Source organism: Strix aluco, chromosome 1, assembly GCF_031877795.1.
Source record: "Strix aluco isolate bStrAlu1 chromosome 1, bStrAlu1.hap1, whole genome shotgun sequence".
Classification (NCBI taxonomy): Eukaryota; Metazoa; Chordata; class Aves; order Strigiformes; family Strigidae; genus Strix; species Strix aluco.
In genome coordinates, this window is record NC_133931.1 from 70,538,188 (window position 1) to 70,552,660 (window position 14,473).

The 14,473-nt window shown below is 53.7% G+C and overlaps 1 protein-coding gene and 1 long non-coding RNA gene across 6 annotated transcripts in view; one reads left to right on the forward strand and one right to left on the reverse strand.

Annotated features, from left to right (window-relative positions):
* LOC141923333 (uncharacterized) overlaps positions 1-647 on the reverse strand; it is a 177,627-nt gene extending 176,980 nt beyond the window's left edge. For 2 of the 3 annotated variants that reach the window (XR_012623263.1, XR_012623265.1), the window contains exon 1: positions 534-612. This is a non-coding gene — a long non-coding RNA (uncharacterized LOC141923333). Of the gene's footprint in view, positions 1-533 lie in introns of all 3 variants that reach the window. The other variant, XR_012623262.1, reaches the window with a different exon arrangement.
* A 90-nt stretch (positions 648-737) lies between these two features.
* IRX4 (iroquois homeobox 4) lies at positions 738-10,529 on the forward strand. 3 transcript variants are annotated; one of them, XM_074824282.1, is made up of 6 exons: positions 739-918; positions 5,838-5,903; positions 6,806-7,057; positions 7,645-7,751; positions 8,636-8,958; positions 9,149-10,529. In XM_074824282.1, the coding sequence occupies exons 2-6, from the start codon at positions 5,859-5,861 to the stop codon at positions 9,946-9,948; spliced, it is 1,527 nt and encodes a 508-aa protein (XP_074680383.1). In that variant the 5' UTR covers positions 739-918; positions 5,838-5,858; the 3' UTR covers positions 9,949-10,529. The 3 variants fall into 3 exon arrangements, with proteins under 3 accessions (XP_074680392.1, XP_074680383.1, XP_074680374.1); XM_074824273.1 differs by having other exon boundaries at positions 740-918; positions 5,745-5,903; XM_074824291.1 differs by lacking the exon at positions 5,838-5,903 and having other exon boundaries at positions 738-918.
* Positions 10,530-14,473: the final 3,944 nt, after the last annotated feature.

The window sequence follows — 14,473 nt, forward strand, 5'->3', positions numbered from 1 at the left end:
CCCCCGGAGGAAGCCCCCGGTGCCTGGGCAGCCCCGGCGGGCTGCGCCCAGTGCGGGCGGGCGGCGGCGGCGGGGCCGGCCCCGGGGGCGCGGCCGGGAGCGGGTCCCCGGTGGCGGGCGCCGCCGCGCCGCCCCCCCCCCCCGCCCCCTCCCCGCGTCCCCCGGCCCCGCCGCGCTGCCCCGGGGCTCTGCGCAGCGCCGAGGGCCGATGGGCGGACAGGTCCGGGTGCCCGTCTCCCGCGCGCAGGGCTAGCGCGGCCCTCCCAGCCCACCTCCTCAAACGGGAGGGAAACAAAGGCGGCGAGAGAGGCAGGGAGAGTTGCCTGCAAGTTTAGCGCCTTTCAGTCGTGACTCGCCGAGATAAATGATAGTTCGGAGGTGCGCGCCGTTAATCAACGCTACGGCTGCCTTACAGCGTGTGCAACCCGCAGATCATTAGGTTAAATGGAGGACATTCGTGTCCTTCCAGAATCAATGCAATTATTGTTGGCAACAAGGACAACAGTTGGAGCGGCAGCACTAATTTTACTAACCTGCTATTAATTATGGTGTCCCCCACGCCCCAGACGGCGTTTATAACCCGCGGGAGCAAGCGGTGCTGGCTGCTTCTGGTTTAAAACGGGAAAAGTTGGAAGCGGAGTGCCTGGTCGCGTTGGAAAGTGTTAATCAGTAGGAAAGAGTGTGACCAGTGGAGCTGTTCACTTGAACGTCACTCTGGTGCAGGGGTTAGTGAAGTGACTGTGGCGCCTGGGGACCGGCGGCACCGCGCCGCGCCGCGCAGGTACTGCGCGCCGAGAAATGCCCGCGCTGCTCCGCGCAGCTCCCCGCGGAGCCCGCCCGCGCAGCCGAGAGGAGCGAAGCCCTGCCATGGCACAGCCATCGCTGCGAGGCTTTAGCCGAAGCCTGGCGTGATCGCAGGTAAACATTTTCTCCTCGTTTTGGTGGCGATGAGTGTGTGTGTGTGTGTGTGTGTGTGTGTGTGTGGTGTTTCTCTCTCTACGGAAGCGGGGGAGGGGGGGAGCGGTGGGGTTTATCCCCCCCCTCCCCTTCGGAGCCTGCTTTAGCAGCAAGGCAGCTGAAAACGAACTGCTGGAGGGAAGAGAAACTATCTGTGATGAATCATTTGGCTTTGTGCAATCTTTACCTAGGACAGAGGGCAAATGTATTTTAACATGTGTGTTATTTCTTGGGAAGGGGGTGTGGATATGATATTCAGCGAGCGCTAAGGTAAGGTATCGAGTCAAACTTTCTGGATTTTAAGGCAAACTTTAAAAGGCATAGAATTTGACCTTGCAAGTAGGAAAGTTTTATCTTCGCAGGGAAGTATGTTCAAGCTGTCCGCTGCCAGAGAGCTCAAAGGCGGTGGCGTTTGAATGCCTCCGAGTCTGCGGCACTGGGGGTACAGGGCTGGAAAGAGAAACCTCTTACAACCTTTGCTTTGCTGGTGAAAGCGTAGTTGAGATGCTCTGCACCGAGCAGGTAAATGTGGGCATGTTGTAGGGTCCATCCAGCCATCCAGCTGCTGCCCAGGTCGCAGCGTTTGCTTCTCTTGCTGAAAAGTTTTGGGGAGGGGAGGTGGGAAGAGAGAGCGCGCGTGTTGGCTCTAGTTCTTAAGTGTGAAAAGTTAATAAATACGAAGAACAGAATGAGCATGGGAGGCCTTTCTGCTTTAATCAGGATTGTTTGCCAAGGGGATTGAAGACTTGGAGAATGAAAGCATTCGGAGGGATAGCTTTGAACGCCTGATTTTACGTGCAGTTGTAATCTGAGTCAATTAATTAGCGGCGCCTTCTTATGCAAGTGTTATGTTTGTCATCATAGCTCTGCCGATCACAAGCCATTGCGTAGGTCTGTGCGGGTCGGCAGTGTCAGCTCGCTGTCCCTCGATTCAGAGTGCAGGAGATGCAATTACACCTCAGACGGGCTCAGGAAACACAGTCGTATTTACTGTCGATAGCGACTTTATGGGAGCTAATCTACTTGAAATTGTTGTAGGCTGCCCTCGGTTCCATGTCAGATCCCAAATGGGCAACGTGTAGAGCTTCACAGCGTTTGTCAGGCGGTGTCAAGGTTGCTTTAAATCTGTAACGTGAAAACAAAGCGAAGTCGACTCAAAGAGCTCGCTAAAGTCTGTTTAGCCCATAAGCAAATTCCGTCGCTGAAATATTTCCAGGAGTGGCAATAACCCCTCCAAAAGAGGAGGCGATGAAAATGCAGATAGTAAAAGTGTAGCTGCATTAACTGCCTCTAGATCATGTCCCTGAAGACGTCCATCAAAGCGTTAGTCCTGAAGAGGCTCTCTGGTTTACCTGCTGTGGCCTGTTCCAGCACCACAGCGTTTCCTTCTCGTTTCGTGCTTTTATGATAAAACTTGTATGAACGTTGGCTCCGGGTTCTCGGGGAAGAAACACACAACTCTCGGAGATAGACTCGGTCGGGCTTTGGCTGCAAAATCCCCGCTCGTCTGGGTGTGCAGGCTGACTCCCACAAGAGGGGAACTCTCCAGCCTTTCCTATTGATCGCGATGGGTTTGGTTGCTCAAACTTTGGAGAAGGCAGCGTGTGTTTCTCTTTCGCGAAAGCTGTTAACTGCTTTGTACAGGAATCAGGGCTTTGACAAGGATCAATTTTTATTGCACGGCAAAGACTTGCATTTTCCAAATGCTTAAGGATATAGCCCACAGCATTAGGCGCCTTTGCTTGGATTTAAACGGTGTTACGTTGTTTGTGTGCAAGAGCCGCAAAGGTTATTTTAAATCATTGTGGGGCTTATTGCATGTTTGTGTGCGGGCACCAACTATTCAAGACGAAATATAATTGTGTTGAGTTTCTTATCCACAAAGGGCCCTTACTTGTAGATTGTAAGTGAAACAAGACATGAACGCTGGAGGAAGATGTAACGTCAGCTTTTAGCGTTTCAGGTTAAGTTGTTTTGTTGCTGTTTTTTGGTTTTGGTGGGATTTTTTTTTGGTGTTTGGTTGCTTTTTTTAATAACTGCTTTCTAGGGAATACAGATTGGAACTGGCACAAAGCTGACCAGAGGTGTAGTAGCAGAGCAGGCAGGCTGCAAAGAAAAATGACAAATAATTATCATGATTAATACAGGAAAGTTCAGTGCAAAAATGGGCACCAGAGTATTTGCATGGTGCAATGAAAGACAACTGTGATATATAAATAGACAGGGACTATAAATATTGAATTTCACCTTGTATTTTAAAGTTTAATAGACTCATCTAAATATCAAAACCTGTAGTATTCCGTGGGCCACTGCGGAGTTGACATCTGCAGTATTCTCAAAAGAGGGAAAGAAAAGGAAAAAAAAAACCCAACCCCACCACACCAGGACAACTCCCGAACTGTAGCCTGGAAAACTGGGAGGACTTCTCCAGGCGGTTCTCTAGCTCTCCCGGCTAATTATAGTGCCTTACACCGAGCCGCTCTTGAGATAAGTGCAACTGTTTTCTTCCCTAGCACCGGTGAGTTATACTCTAGGGCTTAAATAAACATCCCCCAGCGCAATCAGCGCAGGAGGCAGAGCGAGCCGCACCAAACGCTGCGTGCAGACCATTGTGTAAACACCGGGTGTCTTTTCTTCCCAAACAATGCAATAGACGGCCAGAACGTCGCGTGGAAGGAAGCTGCTCGGAAATAGGAGCTAAAAGTGTCATTATATCCCCGCAACACCGGGGTAGCAGGAGGAATAAAGGAGCATTTCGGTAAAAGAGACCCAATGGCTAAGTTATTAATATTCCCAGAAAGAAGAAGGTATTAGCGTTTCAGGTGAGGAAAGAAAAAGCACTTTCTTCCCCTCCAAAAATCAATACAGAATTCAAACCCGATTATTAATGTCATCTGATTCCCTTTCTTTATACGTTTCTCCCGGCTACAGATACTGAGCTGTCAGGATAATTTGCATGTACTGTATCTGATATCTTTTATTTGCAAACACTCTAAAGCGCCATAAAACGCCTCTCGTTGTAGTCTAACTCAATCCGAGAACTAGTATTTTCATCTGTAAATTAAAGCAATTACGCAGCAGATATTATATTATGTGTACTGTGGTCTCCAGATAGTCATCAATCACCCTCAATCGAGCTGTCAGTGTGGGCAGATTCGTTTCTGGGAGGCAGTTTTCCAGCTGGGGAGAAGAAGAGAACATCATCATTAATTAGAGTGTGACCCTGGGGCTATTCACATGTCTGAACCCAGGGATCTCTCTGAGCAAGTCTGCACACCACGGAGCAACGTTCAACGGCACCAGCAGCCGAGCTTCAGCCTCGGAGCTGACTCCTCAGCTTCCTCCACCTACCCTAACCCGGCGGGTAGCTGCTCGTCGGGGGGGGGGGCGAGATGCTGGGGCTGCCGGCCGGCGGAGGTGGCCGGGCCACCTCCGCCGGCCGGCAGCCCCAGCATCTCGCCCCCCCACCGACGGCCGCTACCTCCGGGCGGCAGCACGGAGCCCGCCCCCCCCCCCCCCTCCACCCCCCCGAGGGTGAAGAGGAGCGGGGGGATATGCTGCCTGCTTGTGGGGGGGAAGGAGGGGGGTGTCCCAGCCCCCCGAGGGTGTTAGGGAGGCTGCTGGCAGCAGTGGGGCAGGTTGGGGAGAAGCGGGGGGGTTGGAGGGAGACGAATCTCCTTCCCAGGCCCTCCTTCACTCGGGGGTCCCGCCGTAGAGCCCCTCTAAAGAGATGTTTGCTCTTCGGTGAGAAACAGCACTTGGCACGTCTGAGTTGCACCCCCTCTCCCTAATTCCCTCCCACCTCTCCCCTCCGCTTTTACACACACACACACCCCTCAGCTGTCTCCCCCTCGGAGCACAGACAGGCTGGATACGGCCCTCAGCCCCGCGAAAGGCTTTTCCCGCCCAGGTTTGCGATGGGATCAAAGTGGTTTTAACGTGAGAAGTCACGTCCTTTCCATCATCCCCCGGAATACGCTTGTAGGGTTTTCTACCTGTAATCACACGTCTGGAATAAAAGCCGAAAAGAAAAGCAGGATTGCATGTCATGTGCTTTATTGTCAGCGTTAGCGCTAATTTTAACTGTTGATTAAATCTTAAATGAAGACTCAGTCGTGTGTCCCTTCATATGTCTTGTTTGTAATTGAGACTAATTATTACTGTGGGGTGGGAAGAAGCAGCTGCTCATTAATTAATTTCTAATTAAAAGTGCTTACCAGCCCTTCAGTGACGAAGGAGGGTGGGGGGAAATCTTAGCTGATATAACATTGATCCTTCAGATTAAAACCATTCATTTCCTTCCCTTCCCCGCAGAAATACACAGAAATGTTGCAAGCAGGCGTAGCCGCTGCCGGAGAGCTTTCCAAACTTTCTCTCCTGTTAGGCAAACTGAGAGGGATGCCGGAGAGCCTGTTTTTCACGCCAGGGGAAAGGTTCCCGAAAATGAGTGTTAAACTTGCAGGCAGGTTAATTTGAATAGGTTTTGCGTGACGTCAGAGGCTCGGCTCTTTTAAAACAACGTGCTTCTGAGTTGATGTATTTGTATCCCTTCCCCCCCCCCCCCCCCCCTTTATTTTTCCGTGGGTGCAAACTATGTGTTTCTGCCGTCACGTTTGCCAGCCTTGGAGCCCACATGTAACAATTATTTCTGGTTTGTAGCTGTAGAGGGGAAGGTGCTAAAATCACTATACATTTTTCTCCTTCAGTTAAAAAAAAAAAAAAAAAAAAAGAAAGTTTAAGATTTCACGTAAATAAATTAAATGTGGTTTTCTGCTTCGTCCTATAAGCATCTAGGGACCTGTGGTTACCAATCAATTGGTACAATAGAGCAGAGCCAGGCTGCAATAGCGTGCAGATCAGACGTCTCGCCTTGTTTCTAGATAACTGGGAGCCTCTGTACCATGTCATATCCTCAGTTTGGCTACCCTTACTCCTCTGCACCCCAGGTAAGACTTTTTGCCTACCAACGTTAATTGATTGCGTTTCAGTCCTTATTGATTACTCCCGTCCAGGGCTGAGAGCGGCAGCGATCCTTTCTGGCGTGCGGGAGCGGCAAAGCGGCTGCTGGCTCCGCATCTTTCCAAGATGCTCAAGTTATATCTCGCGCACAGATTTTAAAATGGGAAGGAACACGCGGGGTTTAGGGTGTTTGGGGGTGATAATGACGCGTGGGGGAGGATTACAGAGATGAGAGAGGTGAGAAGAGGAGCTAGAGATCCCCTAAACCCCCCCCAACCGCTCTCTCCCCTCCCTCCCCCCCCAGCGCTTTTTTCCTCTTTCCCGATTAAATTCTCAGTTTAGCAATTAAGCAAGGAAGTACTGAGGTCCAGACCGTAGAAACCTAATGGGATAGTCTAAACCAGCAAGTTAATAACAGATGCGTGCGTGGCCGCTACAAATCCGCAGTCGAAATAAATATGCATGAGTGATATAGAAAAAAGGTTTAAAAACGCAGATGGAAAGCATTGTGCTGCAAGAGGAGAAACCCGGTGTAAACCCAGTCTTGTGAGAACGCACGGGGAAAGTTAGTTTTTAATTGCAAAAGGCTGGAGCGACGCATTACAGAGGATTAAACGCCCACAGTCACGGGGCGTGCGTTTGTTGTTGTGGTGGGGTTTTTTAAAAAAACTGGTAAGATACTTGCACCTCTGCGTTTCTCCAGAGCGTTTTTACCCCGACTTGAAGTAAAATACGGATGGGGAGGGAGGGGGCGACACCCCAAAGTTGCGACCTCATGAAGAAAAAAGAACCCGAACTTAGTTACAGTTTGGGAAGTTGTGCCCCCCCACCCCCCCCACCCCCCCCCACCCTTCTCCCCAGCCCTCAGCGCCGCTCTCTCTCCCTCCAGTTCCTGATGAGCACCAACTCCCTGACGACCTGCTGCGAGTCCAGCGGCCGCACGCTGGCCGAGACGGGGGCGGCCGCCTCCGCCCAGACCCCCGTCTATTGCCCGGTGTACGAGAGCCGCCTGCTCGCCACCGCCCGCCACGAACTCAACTCCGCCGCCGCCCTGGGGGTCTACGGCGGCCCCTACGCCGGCCCCCAGGGCTATGGAAACTACGTGACCTACGGCACCGAGGCTCCCGCCTTCTACTCCTTGGTAAGCCCCACCGGCGGCACCCGCCGTCGCGGGGGATGCTCACGCCAGACCTCCGTGCTGCTCCGCCGCCGGGCCTGCGCTCCCCCCCCACCCCCGGGGGGCTGTGGCAGGGACCCCTCCGCGGCGGGCCCAGCCCCGAGCGCTGCTGCTGCTGCTACTGCTTCCTCCTCCTCCTCGCCCCCGAGCCGCAGGCCGCTCCCCCGCTTCTGCCGACAGGCGCGGATGCGCGGCGCGTCCAACCCCGCGGTCATTAAATATTCAAGGCCGGCACGGTTCTCACGGTAACGCAATTAAAAGTCGCGCCTGACGAGGTGACGGCCGAGTGCGAGGAGTTTGGGGCGGCCCAAAAAAAATGATGCGCTCTTCCCAGACAGCCTTTTATTTTTCTCTCCCTCCCCTTTTTTTTTTTTCTTTTTATTTTTTCCTGACACCGTAACAGCGCGAGTTAATGTCTCTATTGATCTCGCTAGCCGCCGCGGCCGAGAGGCCTCCGGGAATGTCCGTCGCGGCTCCGTGCGCCGCCCCCCCCCCGAGACCCGAGCGCGGGGGGCGGCGGGGCTGAGGGCGCGGCGCGGTGTCTCTTGCAGAACAGTTTGGAGGCGAAGGATGGGAGCGGGTCTGCGCATGCGGGCATCGCCCCGGCGGCTGCCTACTACCCCTACGATCACACCCTCAGCCAGTACCAGTACGACAGGTAAGAGCACACCCCCCCCCGGCCCCGCTCACTGCCCCCCCCGCGGTGGGACCTGCCTCCCCGCCGCCCGGCTTCTCCCTCCCGGCCCCAGCCGTGCCGCCTCCCCTGCCCCACCGGCACGTCCCTCTCCCGCGGGCACACAGACCCGGGGTCCCTGCCCGCCGGGCGGGGGGGGGCGGTCCCTCTCCACGGGGGAGGTAATTCTCTTTCCCTGCGCGGAGTCATCTCTGGTACGTTTATTAGTTTTAAAGCAGCGCAAACGCACTTACGCACCGTTTCAAGCTCCGAGGCCCATTGGGCGCCGCTGACCTTTCCTGGAGGATGTGCATTAAATATTCAGTCGCAGCCCAGTGTCATCCGCGTTAGGTTTCTACAGTTTCAGGAACAAAAGGGTAGGAGAGATTACTAATAAAGGGAGTAAGAGGAAATATATTTCTATGAAGAGTTACACCCTGGGGTCAACCCAGATGTATTCTGTTTGGGAAGGACTGATCAAACAACAGGAAAGCGGGATTTCTGTGCGTTTGCAAGCTGCTAGGATGTCCCTGCTGCCCGAAATGTTGACATTGACTTTACCGCGAATAAAGGCCGGCGCTTTCTTCCCTCTTGCCGCCACCACCGCCACGGCACAGCGGGGATTTGCATTGCCCGGTGCTGCTGGTAGCTGAACCCCTTCCTCCTTGCTTTCCTCCTCGGCCTGAATTCTTGAGGCATGTCGCCCTCTTAAAGCTGAGCTGCCCCCGCCCCCCAACCCCCCTCTGGTCCGGCCACCCCCCGGGGGGGTGCCGCAGGCAGGCGGCCGGGGCCCTGGGATCCCGGTGGGGCAGGTCCGCGGGGGGGCGAGGGCTCCGTGTCACACCGCGGGTGCTCCCCTGTGCCCGCAGGTACGGCACCATGGACGGCGGGACGCGGAGGAAAAACGCCACCCGGGAAACGACCAGCACCCTCAAGGCCTGGCTGCAGGAGCACCGCAAGAACCCCTACCCCACCAAGGGCGAGAAGATCATGCTGGCCATCATCACCAAGATGACCCTCACCCAGGTCTCCACCTGGTTCGCCAACGCCCGCCGGCGGCTCAAGAAGGAGAACAAGATGACCTGGCCCCCGCGGAACAAGTGCTCGGACGAGAAGCGGCCCTACGAGGAAGAGGAGGAGGAGGAGGAGGAGGGTTCGCAGGAAGAGGCGATGAAGAGCGGGAAAGCCGAGGGTACCCTGCTAAAAACAGGCACTTAGCGGTTCGGCCGCGGGGGCTCGGCCGCCAGCTCGCCCCCGGGGCGGGCGCCGTTGGTGGGGGCGGCCGCGGGCCCCGCTCGTGGGGGCGGCCGCGGGGCAGCGCGGCGCCGCCAGTGACCCTGTGTCTTGTTTTTGCTGTCCCTTCCCCCGCCCCCACCCCGCAGAGCCCACGGGCAAGGAGGAGAAGGAGCTGGAGCTCAGCGACCTGGAGGACTTGGACGCCGCCGAGTCGGAGAGCTCGGAGTGCGAGCTGAGGCGGCCCTTCCCGCACCCGCTTCCGCACCCACTCCCGCACCCGCTCCCGGGCGGCAGCCACCCGCCGCGGGCCGCCGAGCCCCCCGCCAAGATGCCGCCGCCGGCCGCCGCCGCCGGCGGAGGGGAGGAGGAGGAGGAGGAGGAGGAGGAAGAGGCCGGGGGGGCGGCGGCGGCGGAGCGGGCGCGGAGCTGCCTGAAGACGGCGGCGGCGGCGGAGTGCGGCCCCGACCTGCTGGGCGCCCGGCAGCGCGGCTGCGAGTCCAAGATGTGCTTCCAGCAGGGGCAGCAGCTGCTGGAGGCGAAGCCCCGGATCTGGTCCCTGGCGCACACCGCCACCTCCCTCAACCAGGCCGAGTACCCCTCCTGCATGCTGAAACGGCAGGGGGGCTCGGCCGCCGCCGCCCTCCCCGCCCCGGTCAGTGTCATCGACAGGCACCAGGATTCGCCGGTCACCAACCTCAGGAACTGGGTGGACGGGGTCTTCCACGACCCCCTCTTCAGGCACAGTACTTTGAACCAAGCCCTGGGCAACACGACAGTTTCCTGGGCTACCACCAAAGGAGCCATTCTGGAAACGGGCGCCTTGGGACGCGCGGTGGGGAACGGCGCCAACGTGCTCAAGGGGCAGCTCTCAAACTTGGCCCACCATGACTCAAACAAAGAGTTTCTGGCGTTTCCCAAATCAGGAAGCAAAATGTTTTGTTCCTAACAGGGCCGCCGAGGGGCGAAGGACTTCCTAATGCTTGAAGAGTCAGCTACACTGAAAAGAGACTTGCGAGAGTTTAAATATAAAACTTTTTTTTTTTTTTAAAAAAAACCCCACCCAACAAACCAACAGAAACGAGGATTTAAAGTTCAGTTTGCTCAGTTCAACGGACAGACTTTGCTCATTGCTGTTCTGAAGAATTTCTCCTGGCTGCGACTTTAAGGGATCAATGTCGTGAAAGTTATTTAATTCCATGTCCAAAAAGCACGTACTATAGCGTAGACCTACTTAAAAAGTTTACATCCGAAAGTTTACAAACGGGAAATTTTAATTCAGATTTAATTTAAGGCATGCCGACATTAGTTATAAAGACTTTTCGAGAGTTTTTCCTCCTGATTTCCTTGTTAGCATATAATTCACAAACCGCACTTCTACTAAGTTTACACCTACTGCACAAATTTATCTTGACAAAAAAAAAAAAAAAGAGAATATGTTAAAAGGTATGTTCACTCCAATAAATTGTCTGTTTCAGAGGTAACACAAGTGGTGGCGTTTTGCATTGCCCAACAAACACCTTTTAGGTTTCAACATCCCCCCTCGGAGCTCGTCCCGGTAATTCCAAGGACTGTCAACAGGCTGCCGGGAGAGGGGACAGGAGGCTCAGCGGAGCGCTGCCGCGGAGGGATGGAGCCGCCGGGGGGGGGGGGGCGCGGCTGCCCTCCGCGCTTTACCGCGGCCCTGCGGTTCGCCGCTGCGCCCCGATCGTCGCCCGCGCCGACGGGGGGGTGGGGGTGTGTGTGTGGGGTGAGGGGCGGCTGCTTGCTGAGACGGGGCTGGAGCATCCCCCCCCCAGCCCCCCTGCCCACCCCCGGTCTGCGGGCGGGCGGGCGGGCTGGGGTCGGCCCCAAAGGGCCGGGCTCGGCCGCAGCGTCGCCTCCGCCGTGCGCGGAGCAATTGATTCACATGGAAAATTGGATCTTTTAAAGAACCGTTTTAGCTTTCCAGCTCCTCCGCCAGTACGGAGAATCGCTGATCCTCCATGAATATTTCAGCACTTCAGGACAGATGCTTTACCGTTTTGACATTAAATAGAGTGCAGCCAACAAAACGAGAGAGAGAAAGAGCGCCTGCGACGTGTGACTCAGGAGCACTCGCAGCCAATTTGCCACTTAGATAACAGGCGTTTAAAAGATTTTCTCTCCTTCCCCGGAACGGGAACAAACTTCATTGATCCCCGGACCGGGAGAGAGGGACCACTGCTGGGAAAGAAGCTGCGAGGCGATACCAGATCCAGGCTTACCCAGACGGGCCTAAACCCCCTGAGCTGCGGCGCCCGGCACTGCGGGGGGACACCGAAAGCACCCGAAGGACCGAGCTGACACCGGACAAGCAGAAGAGCTTTCCTTGCCTCCCAGCCTCCTCGCCCATCCCACCCCTGCGGCTCCCCGCCAACTCCCCCCCTCCCCCATAAATAAATCAGAATACAATGCGGAATATATATATATCTATAAAGGCAAAGCTAAACGCAACCGAGACAGCACCCAGCCCAAATGTAACACACTCCGGCCCGCAAAGTTTCTAGCGAGACCTGTTAGTGCAAGGACTGAATAAAGGAATCTGGGTGCGGAGATCAGATCAAGCCCTTCCCCTCTCGGCGAGCAGCCGTAATTGGATTGTATCCAGTCATATTCCCTGTCATTGTATTGACTTTCGCTCTCTTGGATGATATTATCGAGATCACTGAACCCCTCTGCTGATCTGGCTGTCAAAAGGCTCAGACAGGAGCCCCCGGCCTGGAAAACGTGCATCAGCCAAGATAATTTGAAGTGAAATTTTCATTTTGACAGTAAACCCCTCAATTTCTAAAGGCTCTGCACCCGGAGAGCTCGGTGGCAGGGGGAGGCTTTACAGAAAGCCCACGTCTTAAACTGAAAAGGGCAAAAGAACTCGAATTAGTTGTAATAGATAAAAGGGCAAAAATAAAGAGTCAAGGGTACTTGACAGTAATAGCGAAAGTGGAGTCTCCGGGGAGCCGCGATCTCAGCGAAAGGCTGGGCCGGCAGGAATTTTAATGCAGCCGGGGCGGCCGGCGAGCTTTGCCTCTGAAACCCTTTAGACAAAGCAAATTATTTTCAGCCAAACTCAGGAGGTGGGGATGAAGGAGGCGAGAAAGAGGGAAGGGAGCAAAAGCGAGTGTTTAGGCTGCCCTCAAACCATTGGCGGAGGCAAGCGGGATGGGGGTCGGGGTGGGGGGGGACCCGCCGCCTGCTGCGATGGGAATTTTAAAGCCGGGAGGGGGATGTGTGTGTGTGTGTGTGTGGGGAGCGGGTGGGGTGACACCGGCTGTCCCGGGGGGATTCGCCTTCCGTGCGACAGAGGCTCTGTGGGGTAGGAGGGGACCTCACTGGTGCTGCCGACACCGCCACGGCCGAGTGTGCGTGTGCGTGTTGGGACACACACACACACACACACACACACACACACACGACACCGTGTGCGTGTGTGCGAGGAGAGGGCTCCTCCCCTGAGCAGCCAAAAATCTCCCTCGGCCTCAAAAGTGCCCAGAGGCCGGCGGAGCGCCGGGCACCCGCACACCGGCCCGGGGGTGGGGGGGGGGGCGGGGTTGGGCAGGTCACGCCGCCCGCCGGCCGTTACAGAGCGTCACGGACCGGCCGTGGCTCGGCCAGAGGCGCGATGGGGTCAGCTCGACATTGGGGAGACGACTCCTTCCCCCCCCCCGCCCCGGACTTAAAATGAAGGTGATAACACTGTGGGCAAAACGCAGGAGTGCTGAGATACCAGCAGCCAAAAGAAAAGCGGATCAAATCTTTATCCCTTCATTTCCGTGTCATTGTCGTTATAAACCAAGTTTGAGTAAGTTTATGTCTGTTCTGTAACAAGCCCCGATCCCTCCAGACCGCGGGACTGGCCGCGAATTAGAGCTGGTGGGTCTGAGCGTGTGTCTGAATGTCCTCACATCACAGCACGATCACGATCCTGGGGCGAGACTGGATAAATTATGGGGGAGGGAAAATAGTTTCTTGCTTTGGTACACGAACCTTATCTCTAGATCAGCCGTCAAATGCAGTGGTTTTTCAAAAGTGTTGGTTTGAGTTTGGGGTTTTTTGTTTGTTTGTTTTTTGTTTTTTTAAAGTATGAACAAAAGAGTGAGAGAAATTAATTTTGCCATTTGGTTCAATAGCACAAGTCAAAGATCAGGTTCAGCTGCTTTAGAGCAGGCTACGGGGCTGGAAGGGAAAGCCGTGCAGCTCGTATGGCTGTACAAAGCAGAAATACAAGGCAGACTGAGAAAGAAAGAGATGAGGGGAAAAAATCATAGAGAAACGGCTTGAAACTGAGAGACTCTAAATCATTCAGCCATGGCAAATTCAAACACACAAAGGAGGGGATGCTAAATTAACAGTGCTTTTTACATAGAGCCCAAATAAAACTGTAATCAGCGGCGCGTTACTTTTCATTAAGCGAGTTTGACAGCAGCATATTCAGCCTCGACAAGGGAACAGGAGCGAAGAAATATACGGCTCTCCCAGCCCGAGTCATAAGATAATTCCTTAAGCTCCATTAACAACTCTTAGCCGCAGGAAATGGGCTCCCTGAAAACATCTCCAAATCTAAAAGCTTTATCGACCTCTCAAACCTCTGCTGATGGTTCTATTTTTTTAAAAAAACTTAGAGGCGAGACGTCCAGCAAGGTAATAGACTTTGACACAACACCTTCTTAACTAGAGAGAGAGAGGCAGGGAAAACGAGACCTTAAATGATATTTAAAAGGCAGCCAATTAAGATTTAAAATGATTGTCTCCTGAGATTATGCATGCAATTTATGTCATCTACTTTTTTTCCCAGGCATGCATGCGAAATTGCAATGGGGCATATTGCCTGTTCCTTTAATAATAATAATAATAATAATAATAATAATAATAATAATAGAAGAAGCAGTAGGAATCAACAATCTGTAACTATCTCACATAATGGTAAATGCTGATTTAGGAAGGGGCTGACGTTTAGGTAACCTGATTATAGAGCACCTTGCAACAGCCATCTTATTTACACATGCCTAATTAAAAGAGAGATGGATGAAATGATACACACATTTTCTATTACTCTTTAGAAGCACATTTCTTTTTATCCTGAGTGCAAATTTGACTATTAAAATCATGTAATCAGTTCATAGTCACAGAACCCAGTGTAGCAGCTCCTTCCCATCAGCCACATGAAGAGAAGTGTCCAAGAAGACTTTGTCTTGGCAAGACTTCGAACATTATTACTTTAAAGATATAATGGTTCAGAAGGAGACTCTGACTTACTACAGTCTTTCTGATATACATTTACCTTTTCCATTTAAATCTGACCTTCAAATAATATGAAGGCTTGAGTGTGTGAAAGTGTATCCACTTAAATGCCAAGAAAAGAGTTAATGCTCACATTGTACAATTTCATGCAGAAATCCCGGAAAATGAAAGAAAAGATTATAGCTCACTTGCTGGTTTTGTGAGGGATCAGAAAA

Excerpts from the sequence above, each read along its gene's own strand:
- IRX4 (XM_074824282.1), top strand. The coding sequence starts at position 5,859 with ATGTCATATCCTCAGTTTGGCTACCCTTACTCCTCTGCACCCCAG. Across the intron at positions 7,058-7,644 it reads CTCCCGCCTTCTACTCCTTG|AACAGTTTGGAGGCGAAGGA; the intron begins GTAAGCCCCACC and ends TGTCTCTTGCAG. Across the intron at positions 8,959-9,148 it reads GAAGAGCGGGAAAGCCGAGG|AGCCCACGGGCAAGGAGGAG; the intron begins GTACCCTGCTAA and ends CCCACCCCGCAG.